The 20293-nt window shown below is 40.2% G+C and overlaps 1 protein-coding gene across 1 annotated transcript in view; it reads left to right on the top strand.

The window, feature by feature from the left end:
* adam19a (ADAM metallopeptidase domain 19a) overlaps nucleotides 1-20293 on the top strand; it is a 195901-nt gene that overhangs the window by 106338 nt on the left and 69270 nt on the right. Inside the window, exon 4 of the mRNA XM_053416049.1 lies at nucleotides 11613-11694. Within this exon, the coding sequence (XP_053272024.1) occupies nucleotides 11613-11694 (82 nt within the window). The remainder of the gene's footprint in view (nucleotides 1-11612; nucleotides 11695-20293) is intronic.

The raw sequence follows: 20293 nt of genomic DNA, 5'->3' as shown, positions 1-20293 counted from the left end.
TTTGCATGAAAAAAGTGTAAGCAGGAGCTTGCTAACAGCATTGAAATAGTTGTAAAACATGTTTGGGGAAAACATTGCATATTTCCTTTCTTGCTGTGAGCAAGATGAGATGATTAATGTCAATCTCATGTCTGTGCGATGAGTAGGGAACTCAGGTAAGGTTGTGGCTGGACAAGCTTAGCATAAAGCAGGGGGAAACAGCTTTTTGTCTCACTCAAATTGAAATATAAAAAAAAACTTTTTGTGAGTTTATAATTTTGCCCCTGTATGTTTGTTTGTTTATCAGCAGGATTACACAAAAACCTGTGATTTGCACAAGACCTGGTAGAACGATGGGTCACGGGCCAAAATAAGAACCCATCAAACTTTGGTGCTGATATGGACAAAAGGGCTTTTGTCAACATTGCGAGATTGGGAGATTTTCACCAATTCCCGAGGCAATAAGGTCTGGATCTTAATGAAGAAATATAAGGCACATTTAGGGGACTGATATCAGTGTGTGACATGTGGTGCAGTCTCAAATAAAAATCCACTATGTTGGATTAAAACGATAAATTACCAAGGGTTTATCCTTCTACCCAGTACAACTCTGCAATATGTACAGGTTGTAGTACAGCTTGCCAGATACTAGTCAAGACAAGTTTTGTTTTAGTGTGAAGACAAGCTTCATGGTAACAAACCTAGAAGCATCACTTTGAAGTCAAGAATCGAGGAAACCGGTGCAGTTAACGCAAGGAAATTTAAGCTGGTGTTCACCAACAGATAGTTCCTGCACAGATGGTCATTTCTTCATGTTTGTAGAAAATAAATACCATCTTTACTGGAGGTGATGTCAGGTGTAGTTTTAGGCTTTGACGGAGCCAGATATTTCCCCTTGCTTCTAATATTTACACTGAGAAGGGTAAAGTATGGCATCCGCTCAATTGATATATAACTGTAAATAAAAAACACTTTAGTGGTGAGTGTATACAAACACACTGTGGGAAATATGTGTTTTTGTAAAGGTGTCTACAGATACATCCAAAGAAAAAGATATTCAATGCTTGAAGTTAACACACTACATTTTAGAATTTTCCTCTTACTTGCGGCTACATCCACATTTCAAGAATCGTTGACTGTTCTCAGTTCGGCCTCGGAGTGAACTACATTTCAGAGAAATGTAACAACGAAGGGGAAATTCTACTTCTCGTTTAATGTGTGGTCTTGATTGTGATCAGCATGACTTACACAACCACCTCATTTGGGGCATTTTCTCTCCCTTTATCAGTGTTACATGTATTTCAGTTTCCTAGCGACACCTTTTTTTGTGTGTTTCACTGAAGTCCTGGTTCCTCGTAGAGGTTGTATGTACAACTATGGCAATGACTCACTAATCTAACTTAATAAAGTAGAGTAGAAAGCATGGAGGACATCTAAACAAGTGAGACTGGGTCACTTGGGGCTTGCACTATGAAGTGAGTTCAACACTATTGTATCTGTCTCTACACGGGGTTGACTTAAAGAGTTACCTCGTACTTATGGAATTTTTAACAGAGAGGAGAAGGAGAAAACGATTATGAACATATGTTGCTGATAGAAAGTTAAAGTTATGTCAGTGTTTCTTCTGCCAAAGCAGAGAGGACAGGACTAGATAATCAGCTCAGTCCAACTGAAATGTTCATTATACTCATTGAAATACTGAACGGTTATTTATCCAATGACCTCACATGCTTTAATCTGTATTCCTCCTCGTGTTGTTCAGAGCTGCAGTAATAGAATATCAACACTGTCAGATTCTGTGTCAGAAATCAAAGCATCTCCGGTGATTTAAAATTAATCTACAGTATTAGTGATGTATTTATATGCGTTGATAAACTCTCTCGTTTTCTGTTTGAAGCTGTTTTAAAACGGTTTATTATTTTTCACGTTACTGTAAACTCTTTTGTCATTCATCTACACTAGAGGATCCCTCTTGGCATTGGTTACCATGGTGATTTACCTCTATAAGAAGTGATCCAGCCTGATAAGAGCCAAACTCAGCGTTTAATCAGAATTTACCCCGATAACCCAAAATCCTGCTTTGTAGTATAGGAGCCTTGTTGTCAGTCGGCAAACAGTTGCATAATAATGTTGAACCTTCCCCACAGCACACCACTGGGTGCCTTTTGTCTTCTTAGGCAACACATATGTTTTTCAAGGTTTTGTTATTTCTCTTGTGTAGTGTTTGAATGTGTGTGAATTGTGTTTTTTGTTGTTTTGTTGAATCAGCTTGAGTCTTTTGTAAGGCTGTAGTTTTTGTTCAGTACTACATTATATTTTAGGGCAAGGTCAGGTTCAACCACAATGTTCTGTTAGGAGGGTTCAGGCCCATTTAAAAGCTAAAGAAAACAACTGCACCAAAATGTTTCTATTGTATTGTCTAGAGAGATGTTGGTTCTTGTGAATTTTAAGAGAACTGCCTGATTCACTAATTAACGGCTAGTCTTGCATACAGATATTACAATTACTATATATCTCTGAATACTGTTGAAAGCACTTATCTTACGTAGCAGTAACCCTCTTGATAAATACTTACATACACCAAACGTTGTTTTGCAGATTCATGCACAAGGTTTTGCAGGATAAAGACTCTGAATTATATATCTAGCAATATTCCTCTCTGTGTGAAGTTTTCAAGTTCTACGTTTGAATGTCAAGCCTCAGTCCGCCACTTGTGTCGAGGGAACAGGTGATGATACTTTGTCATGTTATCTCTTCAGTTGCAGATTTGGGTGGTTTTGTTTAAGGACTCAAACACCTTAATAATATGAATAAAGCTAGAAACCCTTCCTCATGAAGCTGAATAAACAGCTACACGCAGTTCCTGAAAACATTGTAGAAACACGATGCCCCATGGAGACTGTAATCTCTGTTGTCTGCTGTGATTGTTTAACCAATATCACGTACATTTGTCAGTGAACCGGACAAAACAGCCTGATCCCAGGGATATCACCATGGATACTATCAAAGACACGTCCTCCATCTTGATCCTTTAAAATCCATTCTCTATGGAGCTATAAAGGGCTGCAGTGTGCAACCTCACAGATAAGGAAGCAAGAAGGTCTGTCCCTCTGGTTTCTGGCTGCGGGAGGCCAAAGTCAGCACATATTCTCCCCCGGGCAAAGAAAGCTTTCAGGCTAAAGTCAGGCTACAGCAGAAACTTTTATGGCTCTAGAGCGTGACACTGTCGCTAGAAACCCTCCAGAAAGCTCCTTCTGAGAGAAACTACACCCCAAGCATTTACTGTATTTAATATTCAGCTGGTGATAGTTCCATCCAGCTAGTTCAGGACAATACTGATGATCTCTGCTTCAATGGATCCATTCACTGACTCGGTTATTCCCTGTTTTACTATGAGTCCCAGCAGCCCGTAGGCCTGCCTGCTAAGTAAAACCTATTCAGACAGCTGAATATGCTACTCATTTTAGAATTGTCTATTCAGAATATTGGAGTCATTTTAATGTGATATGCTTATTTTGACTGCTGCAACACTGGTTGCATTTAGCTGTGTTTGCTCATGAAGTCTGCTGATGGCAGAGGCCTGTTGATCAGATTTGCAGACAGACAGAGGTGAGGTCTGTGTGTTGTTGACTGTTGACATTTGGGTCTCTCCTCCGCTGGATATGTGGTATTCCACCCATCCGGTTTCATCAGGGAGCAGTCACAGGCAATGACAAATAATGAAGAAACCCATCCTCAAGGAATAGTGAAGAAAATAATATTTTGTACTTTTGGCCATAATTACCAAGTGTTGATAAAAATACCTTCATTGCAAAAGAGGCACAGGTATCCAGGGGATCGTATCAATACTTGTAATGAAATGTAGGAACACAAGTTATTTAGGGATGCACAATATTGATTGTTTCAACCGATACCGATAACTGGTAGCTTACCTGCTTCTCATGGCCAGTACCAATACTTATCACAGATTATCTCTCATTTTGTAATTAAAACAAGAATTAATATTACTTGATCAGTGGCGCTGGATGTGAACCAGAGAACTTCTTTCTGTGCAATATTGCCTCTCTCAAGTCTCCATCCAGCCACTCAGTTGTTAAACAAATGATATCCCCTGGACTAATGTCAGAGGTCCATGTGTCAGTAGTTAAACTAAGGTCACTTGCATCATTGGTGTGATGACCAAAACATACAGGGTCGAGCTCTCCATGGGTCCAAACATTTGTTCCCAAATCCCAAAAGACATGGACATTCTTGCCTGATGCTACTTCATTGTAAGACACTGCCTTATTCTTGCAGTAACCGATTATTTGGCCACTTGAATGAAGCAGAAGCAAGTTGTGAGCACAGCAGTAACATATCCTCACCTTCAATGAGGATATGATGAGCCCATTAGCTAACAGTTCCTAGCGTCCAGATCCTTGAGTTACGGAGCAGTATTATCATTCATCTGGAGTCCTGTCCCTATCCAGCTGATGATAGCAGTTGCGGTACAAACTGATAAGAAATGAGCTGAAACTCATTATAAAGCTCATTAACGTCAAGGGGACTTGCAGATGCAGCTGATTATTCTCTGCTGGTTTATCACGCTGAATGACCCTTTGCTATTGTTTTCACATTATCAGTTAATACATTGTTTTTGTAAAATTTCAATTACCAAGTATTTATAAGTTGTACCCAGCTGCACTACAATTTGTTATACTCTAAAACAAAATGTATACCCTCAAGCCTAAAGGGTGCAGATCTAAGGGGACACACATCACATAGATAATACACCACAATTTTATGTAAACCTCTCACCTAACCAGTGAGAACTCTGACGATAACTTGGGGCAACAAAATAGTCAACTGGTTCCAATCCTAGATGGAAAAAAACAACAATATTTATGTCCTGTTATTCTTCTACATGGAGATGGTTGAAGGTGTTAAAACAATAACATCATCAAATGCCTGTGAGACAATAACGATTAGTAATAACGATTACAGGCCAGTATATATCTTAAGTTGGCCAACATTAGCCATCCGATGCAACTGGTCCGACCAACCAAGTCTCTAGCAGCAGAACCTGAGTATGTTGACTTGAGAAAGGGTTTGTTTTATTGTTCCTGAATTTACTTTTCATTTGAATGGGTAAAGATGTGTTTTTAGTTCTTATATAGTCTCACTTTAAGTTTCTTTTTTATGCTTTTATGGCTCCAGGTTTTAAAACGTATATATGTCACTTGCTCCTCTCTATAAAGGGGACATATTATGAAAATTCCACTTTTGTAGTGCTTCTACACGTTAATTTGGGTATCTGGCATGTCTTCCGTCCCAAACGCGATTTGTTGTGGTTCCCCTATGTCAGAAACGATACGCTAGAGTGTGTCGAATGGGATTACGACCAAAATAAACTTCATAGTCACACCATGCCCATGTAGGGAGTCTCGCTACATGGCCTTGGACGAGCGAGCTAACGCTAGCCGGGCTCCACCGGCCCGGTTAGCTCGCGAGCTAACGCTAGCCGCGGAGCCGGGCTGGCGAGTGGGTGTGCGGGGCACTCAATACAGGTCAATCTGAGGAGAGCTGTATTAGACCGGGTATAAAGGTGCTGTTTTGAATGATACTTGTGGTATTTTGACCAAACTATGTTACAGACATTTCATTAAGACCCCAAGGAACCATATCAACTTGTGGTAAAATGGGCATAATATGTCCCCTTTAAGTCACTGTTGACTGGGTTTGGGACTGCTAGCGTGGAAAATAGGTTAGAAAGAATGTGTTTAGGTGTTTATGTTGTATTTTACAACACTTTCTGGACTAAATTAATAATTAGCATAACTCAACAATCAAGATACAGGGGTTTGTAGTTGTTATTTTAGTTTGAAAGCAATATTTTCAACATCTGATCTCTGTGTCAGGGATTTGTGCATTAGCATCCTTGTAGCATGTAATCTGAGACGACATATCTCATGCTTTTCCCCTTACCACTGACAGCAGCATCTCTTTTTACATATGAGAAGTCTATCTCGTTTTCTCCCTCCCCCTCCCCTTGTAATTGATCCTATAGCTTCCAACCAGAAGCCCAAAAGATAGAAAAGATAAAAGATCATGTGTTTAAACACAGGACCTCCTCATCCAGCCATACACACACATATTGCTTTGTCCAGCTTCTTATGCTCTCGGCCTGCTCGTTAGAGCAAATTATATCGACACACGGAAGCCAGGCTGCCTGTCTGTTTTCCTTCTGCCTCGAAAGAGCACATTACTTTTATTCTTGGAAGTAGCAGCGCTTTGACCCCAGCTACACTGTGTAGCGTTGCAGCTGATGCTCGGAGCGAAATAAATAAGGTTGTTTGTGTAATTATTCCGTATCAGGGCTTCTGAAGAGTTGTTCCAGTGGCACTGTTTTTTGTGAGCATTCATGGTAGACGATAGTGCTGAACGCAGCATGTTGCAGCGCCTGCTTATACCCGCCCTTACACAGGGTTTGAATCTAACAGGGAAAATAAGGAAGAATTCAGCATTAGAGTCAAATCACGTCATCACATTTTCTGGGGCACAGTCACTTAATTTTACACCAGCATTAAAAATAATTCCTCTTGCAAGCTAGAATTTCATGTGCTCTGTTCATTCAAGTGATATGACACTACTGTGTGGACCTGAGCAGTGATCTGTTTTACAGCTCCAAAATGAACACTGTTAATACTCAATATCAGGTGTGTTTCAGTTGTGTCAATTTTATTTTCAATATAACTAATTTCCACCAAAGAACATTTCTACAATTTAATTTTATAGATGGTGATTAGCAGCGGATACACTGTATCACGTTATATCTGTCTCAATACCTTGTATTTGATACTTGCCCAAATAACAGCAACATCACTCTTGTGTTCCAGGGGCTGCTTAGGCTCAGTAGCTAGACCAGAAGGTTCGCGGTTCAATCCCGTCTCCCCTATTCTGCGTGCCGAAGTGTCCTTGGGCTAGATAATGAACCCAAAATGCTCCCTGATGGCTGTGCTGGCAGTATATGAATGATGTGTAGTAGTGAAAGTGCACATAGATGGACTGTGGCAAAACTGTAATGTTTTGATGAGCTTTGAGTGGTCATCAAGACTAGAGAAGTGTTATATCAATACAGAACATTTACCATTCATCTGCTCATGTGAATTTATATAGCAGCTGACAAAAAGCAGCAGAACATCTCTCAGTATCGAGGTCTTCAGACACCATGTCTCCCTAAGACTGACAAACAGCCTTTATCAGCACTGCAGCTGTATCCTCCTCCTTTTATTCTGATTGAAGCCTCAATGTGGTTCAAACAAAGAGCTTGTCTAACAGTGCCGGGACCTCTGATTGACAGTACATTTAGGAGGGAGGCTCCATCTGATGGTTAAATAATAGATAAAAGAATAAAAGACGTTTTTATTGAACTCGGTGAGAGAAAAAAGGGCATTAGCTGGTGTCGCGACACTGTGCACATCTGAATGCACACAAAGTCACCTTGAGCGAGTCAGGCTGAATGATCAGACATCACTCAGAATCCTGCTGTGGTCGTCTGGTCTATCCGCTGCTCCAATAAAGCACAGAGTCACAAAGTGAATATTCCAGGAAAGCGGTTTCTTGCAACTTTATTTCGCACCTTTGGTCATTTCAAAACGATCATGATGACATTTTATTCAAAGTGCTGCAAAGTCATTGGTGAGATCTTGGAATGTAGTCATATTGTATAAAATGGGTCCATCTAGACAAGAAATAGCAGCCAGACAGATATTAAACATCTTAAAAGTTCCAGAGGCCTGTATTATGATGTAATATTCATTTTTTATTATAATATATTATTGATTCCCTAAGCCTAAAAACCACCATCTCACTCAGAGGTTACAAAGTGGTGATTATGGGTGTTCAGGCCTGCTCCGGATTGAATTTGTTTTTCATCATAAGTTCCCTGGGGAATGGGTCTCAGTAAAAAGTGAACCACCGTCATCCCAGACCGCGAAGTTACCTTACTAACCATGAGTCATCAAATATATGTCATAAAGATGCATCCCAGTTCCCTGCCCAGTTTTTAAATGCCCATATTACATTATACAGTTCACATCTTTCCTAAGCAGCATTTGATCTTATCCTGATCATCATCAGAGCTGATTCAGAATCAATGGCAGTCAAAGTTTTCTCTCCGACACAAACAATGGACATCCAAGTGTCCCTAAGCATTAATGAGCCAATCAGTAGGAAAACTCAATATACCACAACAATAGTTTTTTACGGATTTTCTTAAAGGGGAATTCCGGTGTTTCTCAACCTGGGCTCTATGTTTGTTAATGTATGTGTGTATATGAATGATGCTCACAAATGTTTGGAATTGGTCCTATAGACAGCCTCTGTCCAGCAGCTGCAACACAGCAGCAGTGGCTACAAATGTCCTCCAAAAGTTTTTCATTTTCCTCAATACAAAGGCTCAAATTGGTATTCTGGATCCTTCCGGTCCTTTCTGGATAAACAAGACATCTCACACTCCATCACGCAGCAAATTGTTGTCCCTCCTCTGCTTATTGGGCCGTTTTTTCTTTCCTCATTCACTCTTCAGTTTGGATGACGAATAGTGGACGTCCATCAAAGTCAATTGCTTCATCAGAAAAGGAATCAGCCATAATAGTTTCTGTCAGTTAAATAAAAAAATTCCAATTCTCACACTCACTCTCACATTTCCACCTCTTTCAATTCCTGCAACGTCCCAAGTTTCAGTGAGACGTCTAGTTGAGTGAGAAGTGTGCAAAAATTGACAGACTCCTAAGACTTAGAATAACAAATCACCACGGACACTTCGTGGACTTTCCATGTTGCCCCTTAAAGGGATAGTTCACCAAAATCGTTGAATTCACTCATTATCTACCCACCACTATGCCGATGGAGGCGTGGTTGAAGTTTATTGATCTCACTCTTTGCCAGGTTTTTAATTCAGCAGTAGGAGATATAAGACTGTGATCTTTGCTTCTCCACCAGCCTGACAGCTTGAAAGACAGTGGCTTGCCATGGAAAGCAATCAGCTTTCTCCTCATTTCTCCCTCAGATGAAAATGCTGTGTAAATACTGCCCCTAATAAGATGGAGTTGAATTTCACACTCTTCCTTCTGCGGACCAGCTTCAATCGAATTAACTTTAGAGGAGTGCCACGTAAGACAGTCTTTTCATACAGCAGAGCAAATTGTCTTGAGTAAAAAGGGTGAGAAAGCTGGATTATGATCCATTACGATTCCTTCAATGAATAATACAATAGGGCCCCCGAGACCAAATGGAGATTCGGCTCATCGTTTCAAGTCCGACTGCCATTTCTCCATTTGTGCTCAGGGATCTGCTGCTTGTGTGTTTCTGCTGCCCGGCCAGTATTTCCGCCACACACAGAGGCTGAATGAGGCCAGGCATCTTCATGCTACTGATCCCTACATCTGGAACACTGTGAGGCGTTTGTCCAGAGACGTCTTGGCATTTGACAGCCAACTCCTTCATTCACAGACATGACAAATGTCACTTTGTTTCTCCTGCAGGCTAAAGTGGAGCCAATGCATTTCTGTTGTACACTGACCTTTAGCAGACGTCAACAAATAATCGTATTTCTTTATCTTGAGGATCGCAAGCTTTCTTCCAGCAAAGCAGGAACAAAAAGTGTGGATAAAGACAAGTTCAGCTGCACAAGATGAAATTGCATGAGACGAGCACCTCACAGATGGATAAATTTGATACGATCGGAATGAATGCATTCGATATTTTTTCTCTGTTCCTTTGTTATTAACGCCCAGCTCCATCAACATGAAAGTCTCCAGTCCTGCTGATCCAACATTTAATTTCGGGCAGATTTTATGCTTTTTGCAATCAAGCTTCTGATAGTGATAGGGGGACGTCAGCAAGCAACGAAAGAAGCTATGAATATTTTTCAAGCTTTGTCTGACGTCGCACTTTCTTCAAAGCAGGAATTCATTAGGCAAGTGTAGAATGAGATTGAGGTATCACGCTTCACAGGCATTTACTGTCACTATGCTCTGCCTGCATGGGAGTGAGGAGGTCCCTGACATTTTCTTTTTAAGGAGATTGCATGTGGTTGTTGGTTTTCTCAGTCATGTAATCCATCAGTTGAATTCAATATGCACAGAGAGCGTATGAGGTAAAACCCGGAGGGAGTCTCACTCGTGTCTGTGTTTCTATGTTTTGCATGTTTCCATTTCAACAATCCAGCCAACATCCTGTTTGGATTCCCCACTTGCCGCTGATGACCCAGTCTGCTGATGTCTGCCAGCAGGAGACTGTAAAATTACACTAAGAATAATAGTTGATATTGGAGGCCGATGATCTAAAATGCCTTTTTTGGGAGCAATTCAACAACATCTTGGGAGTATTCCACATATTTCATATTGCAAACACCACCATAGTGGTTTTTAGTCCCTGATATTGGGCAAGCTTCTAAAAATGCACAGCCTCTTCATTTCCATGATGTAAACAGGAGCATGTTTTCACGAGGGTCTCCCTACCTCATAAACTCTTGGTTTTAGAATGTGTCGAGCGGGGGAAGGGTTCATTTTGTGCCCCGACTGCTTGATAGCAGTGATGTCATCTATCTCCAGCCTTTTGACTCTTCCATTCCAACGTAGCATGCATTTATGCATACATTGATATATTTAGCTTTGTATATTATGATGGTATTTCCTAAAATCTATTTAAAACGGAATATATAGATTGTTGCTTACAGTATCACAATAACAACGTATTGAATCCAAGTGTCAACCAATCATGACGTCACCCATTGGTTTATGAATCCTCGTTTGACATTTCGTCCAGTGCGATTTGGGATCTGTGAAACCAGAAGTACTGCTCACTGCCTCCTGCCACCATTGGATGGTAGTAGCTGTCAATCATATAGTATCCATTCTACGAGACTCTAAATGGGACCATCATTTACAAAATGAACGTCGTTCTGTGTTAAAGAAGACTTTGACACCAGAGACTATAAACTCAAGTTAGAAGTAGAGTCATTTTGTCATGGACTTCTATAGATATTGACTTTTCTGAACCATACGCCCATTTTATATTTTGTATTAGGGAAATCCATGAAGTTTTTTGTGAGATGGGTGGTTTTATGACAATTTTACTGATTTCTCAGTCAACAATTCATGCATCTTGATGAAAAACATCAGGCATATTTATGGAACTGATTACTGTGAGTGTGTGCAATTTTGTGCAGCGTGATTGAAAATAAGGGGAGCACTGGGCCTTGGCGGTGGTATGCGCTCTAGGTACACCATGATATGATCTGATGATGAAACAAAGTTGAGCAGAAACATTTGCTGTTAAATGGCAACCCCTTTTTCATCATGTTGTTCTGGGTCATATTATGGTGCCTTCACCCTGCTGGACACATGAGAAAAATGTTCCAAGCGGATAATCACAAGTTCCTGGAGTTTAAAAGCAGTGTATGAAATGATTTGTCAATAAAAAAACTATCGGGAAATACATAAAAAGTGTTCTGTGCGATCATGGCCGAGACTGTCATTTTCTTTGTTCTGCCCGCTGCTGCTAGGAGCCAAATTCCACTGAGATCATTAAAGTTAAATCTTATCTCACCCACCACCTTTTTCTCTTCTCTTGTCTTTTGTCTCTCCCAGTGAGCTTTTAGGTCCAGACTTCACAGAGACCTACTACACAGACGATGGGCAGCCGGTGACTGTGACCAATCGCAATTACACTGTGAGTATAAAGCAACAGGTCGACGTGTGTCGGTTTTTATTTGTCTTTTTTTCAGCTGCTGCTTAACAGCATGAATCAAAGTCACTGAGTCACTGCCATATTGTGAACATTGACTTGGGTTTCTGGCCTGTATCTGCTGTATTTCATTCTTTGTGCTGCTCACATGTGATTGGCTGGTGGAATGCATGAACAAGCAGGAGTTCCCAATTAAGTGCTGGATGATTGGAGAACAAAAGGAACCCCCCCGGTGCCACTAAATGTTTCACTATAAATCCTGTCCATTTCATCTAATTAAGAAAAAAGTCAAACTACTGGAAAAAATATTATAAAACAGAACAAGTTGACTTATTAATCTTCAATGAAAAGTCCAAATTTAATAATCAACTTCAACAAAGGACACAGCACCCTTATCATTGAGCTTCTACTCTTTTGTTCCCTTAAGCTGCTTTCAGACATGCATTGAACTCCCGATAATTTCAGAAAATTATCCAGAGGAGTTATAACGTCAGAGTTACTCCCGCCAACCCCCTGGTAAAAACTCAGAATGAGCCCACATGAGATTACAGCAGGATATTGTCTGGAGGATTCAGCGTGTGCGAGTAGGCATATCAATGACTTTTCTAACATGCGACAGACACAAAGCTGAAAACTCCCCAAAAAGAATACAAATCTCTCAGGATGAAAAAGTGGAGAAGTCAGAGGACAAGATTTGAGAGCTTTTGGCAATAAAGGCCGATGTCTGTGTCGTATGTGCTGTAAAGAAAAAGATTTGATCCCCACAGCGTATTCCTCCCATCATGTGCTGTCTCGTACATACTCTAGATTTCCCTGTTGTTGTTTGGAAATGGCTTGGTTTCTGGATATCCACCTTGACGGAGATGGATGATACAAATCTGTGGAGAAATGTTGTTATTCACAGATGATTCTTTTCAGCCGATCTTCCCTGGAGGGGGTTTTGTTGCTTTGCCTTCTGCTTTAAATACTAACTCGTTTTTTAAACGATCAAATTAGAGGACAGCCTGGATCATGTCACAGTTTTCACCTTTTTTCTCTTTACAAAAGCTTTTTGAAACTTAAATCATCTTTTTAATTAGTATATGTATTCAGGGATGTATAGTAACAATTCCTTTAATATAATCTCCAGCCTTCGTCAGGTCCTGGTTCATCTTCAGGTTTAATCTGAAAAGCAATAGTTTTCCTCTTGGACTCAGTGACTTCAATTCAGTGTCAGGTTGTATTAGTAGTGACCTGTGTGTGGACGGACACTGCACATTGGGTTATATGGTAGTGAGGCTCATCCTGTTCCTCCTCACCACTGCTGTGTGTCAGCTGATGTTCACGAGCTGCTGAGGCTCTCATGTCCTCTCTGGTCTCTATGAAGTCTCAGTCTGGTTTCTTATTGTGCAGGCAATTTATTACCATTAATATTTAATAATATTGTTAATATGGCTGGCATTGATTCTAAGGTTTTACAGTATCAAGGCTCTGTACCATATCGTCTATCTAAGATTGAATATTCAAATATTATAGCTAAAGAATAAGAATAAGTGGAATTGATAAATAGATGTCTGTAAAAGTGCTGCCTCTTTTAAAAGAGGGGGAAAATAGGTTTCACTATGTTCAAGCCGGTTTCACATCCATCGCTTCATTCATACAAAGAAAATAGGAATATTTTGATTTTAAGTTTTATGTTCACATTGACTCATCAAAAAAGCATTCCTGTGGTAGGATCCATCACAAACTAATAAGTCTAGACTATAGATGGAAATCCAACCCTGCAAAATGGGATTGTCCCCTCAATTTTATTTCAGTCCAAGCAGTGCTGTGGAATCTGCTGAGACATCTCCATAAAAGAACAGGAATTTTGGTTAAATCAACAGCAGGAAACAAGCATGGGGGAGCTATGGCAGCAGATTATATGAGCACAAGTGTGATCATCCGCATTACAACAGCATTACAACTCACCTTAGTAAATATTATTATATGTTGCTAACCACAGCGCTGGGAATGAGCCACTCATTGCCAATCAATGGACAGGTCGGGGAGCACGGTTTTGTCAGTTTGGGTGAAAAGCTGCCGATGAAAATAGAAGCTGTATGAAAGACAAAAGAGCTGGTAGCTCAACACGGGTTCCTTTAAACTCCAAAACATGCACTCGCAAACAATAAGCAGCCATGCACAATAACAGAAATATATCACACAAGTGGTGATAGATTTGATCAATAGTACATACAGTATTTTTCCACTCTAGGCCTGCATGCACACACAGTACATACAGAGTAATATTATATATCGCTCAAATTACTATTTTATTCAGGCATAAAATGTGAAAGCACAGATTTTGTTCACGCATGGACAAATCTCATTCAAACAGAAATGTTTGCCTGTGGTAAAACCAGTCAAACACTAATCCCTGCATGCATTATACACACATCACGCTGTTACTGGTGAACTGCACACATATGGCAACACTTAATATCATCTACAAGGTCTCTCTGAGGTAGCTACAGTCCAGGGATTCCCAGACTTTTCAGCCCCCAGACCCCAAAACAAAGGGGCCAGACTTGAGACCTCAATTATCTCCGGAGGTAGTCAAATCTCACAAAGGATATTGATTTGAGCTAGTGCGCTAAAAAATAACCTACATGCAAGTTTCCTGTGATGCTTAAATCACCTCATGGGTTGTGTGGGGACAAAGAAAGTCTTAAGAGTGTTTTAATTTAAATTAAACACATAATTTGTATATTCTCTGACAATTATGGCTTAAATTATGCTATCTCTAATTGTTTTTTATTTAATTTGAATTTAGGACACCCCCCTATTCAAAACTGACAAGTATTAATCTGATAAAGAACCCAGAGTTTAAATCATCTTGGGCACAACAATGAGGATAAAAAATGCCTTCTTTAATCAATCAGTGTACATATTTTTTTTTAGAATGGGAGGGTTTGATGTGTTCTCCTCAGAGAATGCTGGTAATTTATATGACAACCCTTATAATAGTGTTAGGTGTAAAACACAAATTTTCTTCACTTACGGTTATATGCATTTTTTAAAGATAATTAGCAAAGAAAAGCCGTCCTCCTGCATCAAACAAGGTAAATGCTACAGATTGTGTCCGCGGCTTGTCTCTGAAGACACGAGTTTGATTCAATCTATAAAGACACCGATTATCCGGCTGTTTGCAGAAGCCTAAGATCTCCGGAGCTTTTGATGATTCAAGGTGGTTCAACACACAGACTGGCCCTTTGATCAACTTATCTGCTAAGTGCTACATCACGGGAACAAATCACCTCTTCGTCAAACAGCAGACTTTTTGACCAGTTATGTATATGTCTGCTTTGTTAGGTGACTCTAAACTTTTTCAAAGAAATTGAAGCTGAAGTTGAAAATGATGCTGAGTTTAGTTTCAAATCTGCAACAACGTTTTGTTTTGAGGTCCCTCAAGTGGATGCAGTGAATTTAGGAAAGTCATGTCACTCATGATCAACCGGACCTCTTGTCTGCCTAGAATGTTGTTACTGTTGAATGTGGATGTAGTACACCCGGGCTTTTTGGGGTTTTGTAAATTGTTCACACACAACTAATTAGATTGTGGCCCATTTGCAGAAAGCATTTATATTTTGAATCTTGACACTTGGCTGAGAAAGCTTAAAAGTAGTTATTTTTTGTTTCTCAAATCAGAGACAAGTTCTGCTGAAACTATGATCTGAATCTGTAACAATAACTGAATGGCCAGTAATGCCGTTTCAAGGATTACAGCTGTTCTCCTGAACATAATTCTGATGCTAAATCAACAAGTAAAAACAAAAACCAGCAAAATGTCCATGACACATGACAGCAATACTATAAAACATGATGAGATACCAAACACTCTCTACCCTAAAGCAGTTTAACCGTTACATTCTCAGGTGTTTTTTTTTAACACAGACGCTATCATAAGGTCTAATGGGAAAGCACTATACCTAACGCTATCACCATCACTTGATCTCATCACATGAAAACAGTTGCTCTCAGGCTGAAAGTGGCTTTTTTGAGAAAAAAACATTTCTCCTGGCCTGGTCTGACCTCACTCCTCAGGGCCCCATGCATACCATTCTCTCTCTCTCTCTTATAAGCAGGCACATGCACATACACACAGTTTGCAAGCATCAGTCAGTGATAGTATGTATCACATACACACAGCACTCACACAAATACTGCTTTAATTTAGTCCAAATGGCTCAGGTGTTTTTGAACATGCTCCCTGCGGCTCACACCATTCCTAAACTGTAGCTGCCATATGTCTTTGATTTTAGGTCTATTATGTTTATCTGCATGTGTATTTTCACTGCCACTCTGTCACCTCATTTTGTTATTTCACCTTATTTCACTATTAATTATTTAAAGGTTCAGTGTGTAGAGTTTAGTGACATCCAGTGGTGAAAGTTTGAATTTGCAGCTGAATACCCCTCACCTCACCTTCACCTTCCAAACATGAAAGAGAACCTGTGGTAGCCTTCAGTTATCATAAAAAATCAAAAGGTGTTTAGTTTGTCCAGTCTGGGCTACTGTAAAAAAAACAACATGGCAGCCTCTGTGGAGGAAGATCACTAGAATTGTGTCATACTCAATTTCTGCCAATAGATCCACTTGACCTATATATTACACACTGATCCTTTAAAAAAGAGAGAAAAAATTATATTGTATGTCTTTACACTGGAGAAGCCAAAGGGTTTTAATGAATACCAGGCTTTCAAGTGCTTTATTAAATATTAATAAATAATAAAATACTTGTATTTAAGTTATATTAGTTAAACCACAAACAACTTTTTAACCACCGTTAAATGCAACGTACACGTCAATGTTCCATAAATAATAATCCATAAAAATTAATATTTTAAAATACCCTAATAAAATGCTTTTTTCTTTCTGTATTATGAGCTTTCACTTATATCTGAATACTTTCTGCTCCACTGCGTTTTAGTAGCACTCACAAGAAGCCATATATACACTAATGTTATAAGGAATCCCTAAAGTATTTTTTAAATACTTGTAGGAATATAATTCCTCTTCTTTTGTAAAAGGTTTTTGTCTGTCAGAATGAATAAGAAGGTGGTGGATACATAACTCCACTCAGTGCTGAAGCAAAGGCTGCACCTTCCCCTATCACTGTGGTTTCATCTCATGCTACCGTCACAAATGTAAAATTAAAATACCCACTCACTAGAAAGGGGTTAAGGGCATGGGTATGTTTAACTACAATACTCGGTTGTTCCTGCCACTCCCTATAAACATGACACACTGTTAGTCACTGTGTAGCATTCTAAAACACAACGGTGCAAGTTTAGGGACCGACCTAAAGGACACATCTTTACTGACTCATGTTTATAGCTTTAACGCTGGAGTCCGGATGTCAGAGAAGTTTTCCAGTTGCCTGGATTTACGAGTTGCTTGATAGGAGACATGTAGGAAAGATAGATTTAAATTTGTACAGCTACATCAGCTCCTGGAGCATTTATGTAAATAAGGTTTTACAAGACTATTACAACAATGTCCTCATGTGCTGAGCAGTTTTAATGGAGCCCAGGCAATGGTACAATGATACTTCCAGTCATTTTATTCTGCTGCCAGTGGCTCTGCCAGAGTTTATTGGGTATGCCACATTGCAAACACCCTTTAATAGTCATACCTAAATACAAAGCTGTGTTGGAACATATCTGTGAGGATTCTCAGTCATCCAGGTCGTAGCGTCTTCAGAAGTTGTATAAGTGTATGGATGCAACTCGACTTCTTGAAGACGTTTGACCGCTCACCCTAGAGGCTTCTTCTTTAACAGCGGAGGTGGTTTAAGACACCAACTACCATCCACCTACATTGCTGTCTTAGGTTCTCTGTCCAGATAGCTCAACACCCAATCATAGGGTGCATGTGTGAACGCAAATGTCGGAGTGAGAGCCACCAGATTATCGGCTCACTTTCTCCGCCTGGCCCCCTTGTATATAAGCCTGCGGGAGTCCAGAAGAATCTGATGTGGGAACACAGCGGGGCATCCCAGGGATTTTCAACCAGCATGCATCACATTAGGTGGGCGTTGCGCAGAGCCACAGAATGTGGAATACACCTAATGCATGTGAATGGTTGTGGAGGGCGGAGCTCCTGGGGGAGCAGGGAATGGAGAGGTGTGTATGTTTGTGATTTGAGTTAAAATTTCAGAAGTCATACCCCAGAATTGCTTACCCCACCTGTAAGATAGGAATTGTGTTCAATGTTAACTAATTCTAAGGTGACAGTACTGGTGGGAATCATGGCTCCTTGAATGGAGCGATGTGCAATTCCCTTTATTGTTTGAATTGCAAGGGCAGGGCCACCCCTATAGTGCTAGGAACACAGATGTATGCCCAAGACTGACTTGACTCACTGTGTAAACACTCCTCCCCACACCCAGCCGGCCTGTCCCATCAGTTAAGTCTGAGGCTGAATATCTTTCCCTTCTTAAAGGGGTGACAGGGCGGGTAGTCAAACCTGGGCACAATGGTAATAACACCAGCTCTCAAGCCCAACTCGATTAAGAGGTTGAAAATAATGTGATTGTTTGCTAGCCTCACTCAGTGATAGTATGTATTTTATCAAACCAGACATTTTGGGGATAGTATCTGAAAGCTGCATTGATGAAACGTCTCAGTGTTCTGTTTACACTTGACTTATTACAGATCTAGCGTGAGAGGCTCCGTGGATCAATTTTTGTGTCGTCTTTACACTCAAACTTATGATGAGATGGTGCATTTGTTGTCTCTAAATGACCAGGAACACATCTTGTCCATTTCTGTATTACATTTTTTGATGTGATCAGCTTATAGCAGCCGACATGGTGTATCAGTGTGCCTCTAAAACCAACTGTGCCTGTGTCTTAATGGCTTCTGCTGATTAAAAACACACAGTTATAAAAAAAAACTTTGTACTTCGTTTTGGGGGAGTTTGGCAGCTTACAGCATTTCCTTATCCTGTCTCCCCACAACAGGGCAGGATCTTCAAAGAGCTCTGGAATCATGGTTTCTCATTAAATAATTTGTAGCTTATTTACATTCATAAAAGAGCCAGTGACATCCAGGCTTAGTCTCATTTGCTTCATAAATATGGCTTCATATTTCTGTGAGTTAATTAAGAAGGCCATAGAAATAAAGTCTTACACTATTGCGGGCATCAAGGAATGTAGTGTAGTCATAGATAGTCAGAAATAATGTCAAGTTCTGCTATAACTGGATCTGTATCACTGTTAACTGTATGTTTTTTTGAGGTTTTTTTTGCCACTGCTGTTGATGGAAAGTAGGCATTACTCACACAAAGCGTACGTGATGGGCCAAGCTCAGATGAGAATGAAACAAAGGGCTGAACACAATGCAGGGAGAAGGGCTGAAGAGATGTCCGCAGAAAGAAAGAACACTTTTCTGAAACACGTGCCCGTGTTGCAACACTTGCCTGAATCAGTTTGCATGATGCAAACATTCTTGGGTTGAGCTCTTGCTTGCAGAGAGATTTGTAGAGCCTGACCGTCTCACCTCAAGTGCCTTGTCCAGATTAGAGAGGATAAAACGAGGGTTTGCTCTGATGTTTCGGGTGAGGCAGAACATATTTCCTCTCCTTTCATCAGAATACAAACATATATTAGCGCGGAAGTGGCTCTTCTGTGGCGCCCTTTCAAAAGTTCACTTGTATCTTATTAAAGAAGCACTTCATTTACAATGTGTTATATTCACTGTCTATATGGTCTGTCTATTTCAAGAGGAGGAGTCAGGATCTTGGAGTACATTTAGTTTTTTTTTGTTATGAATTCTTACAGATCGAAGAGTGCCTTTCATTCATTTTCTCTGCAATTGTATCAAGAGCTGTCCAAGTGCCAAAGGTAGAGACTTTATCAAACATGCTTCAGTAGACTTTTATCCCACAACGGTTAAAGACATTTGTTCAAATTCTTTTTCTAATCCGGCTAATTCCTATTTGATTTTTTTTTTTTTAAACCTTTGGCATTTGGCTACATTTCTATGCAGACACTGGACGTAGACAATCCATTTCCAGGGATGGCTGCAGAGAATCTTTGAAAGTGAAATAGCTGCCTACTTAAACTACTAATCCCTTGCATTTGGTTCTGGCCTGGAACTGGTTTGGGTTTTCGTTCTGCCTTTTCACTTCCAAAAAGCCAACTTTCTTTTGTGTACTGGACAATGGACCTGCAGAGTAATGAGTACGTGAGTTCTTCGGTGTTCACACTTGGCAAGTTGAATTCAGGAGTGAGTAATGCAGAGAATGGGAGGATGCTCTCGCTCTCTCTCTTTTGCAAATGAAACAACAGCATTCTTGCTGATGCCTTCCAAACAATAATTGCCTTTTCAGTATTTTGCAGCCGACACAAAGCGGCATCAAGTGCTGCACCCAAAACACACCCATTATTAATTAAAGACACTTTCAGACATGAAATCCGGAAGATGTCCCCATAATGGGGTCTGGACTTTTTCTGGAGTTTGTCTTTATCATCTGAGGAAAGCAGCAGGAGATTCTTCAGTCAGATAGATTCACAGTAAAGAGATCTCTGAAGTGTTCAGGTGACGGATGGCACAACAAG

The sequence above is a fragment of the Pleuronectes platessa genome, chromosome 23 (genome assembly GCF_947347685.1).
Source record: "Pleuronectes platessa chromosome 23, fPlePla1.1, whole genome shotgun sequence".
Classification (NCBI taxonomy): Eukaryota; Metazoa; Chordata; class Actinopteri; order Pleuronectiformes; family Pleuronectidae; genus Pleuronectes; species Pleuronectes platessa.
The sequence above is the reverse complement of the archived record's forward strand: the minus strand, read 5'-3'. Positions and strand labels throughout refer to the sequence as shown.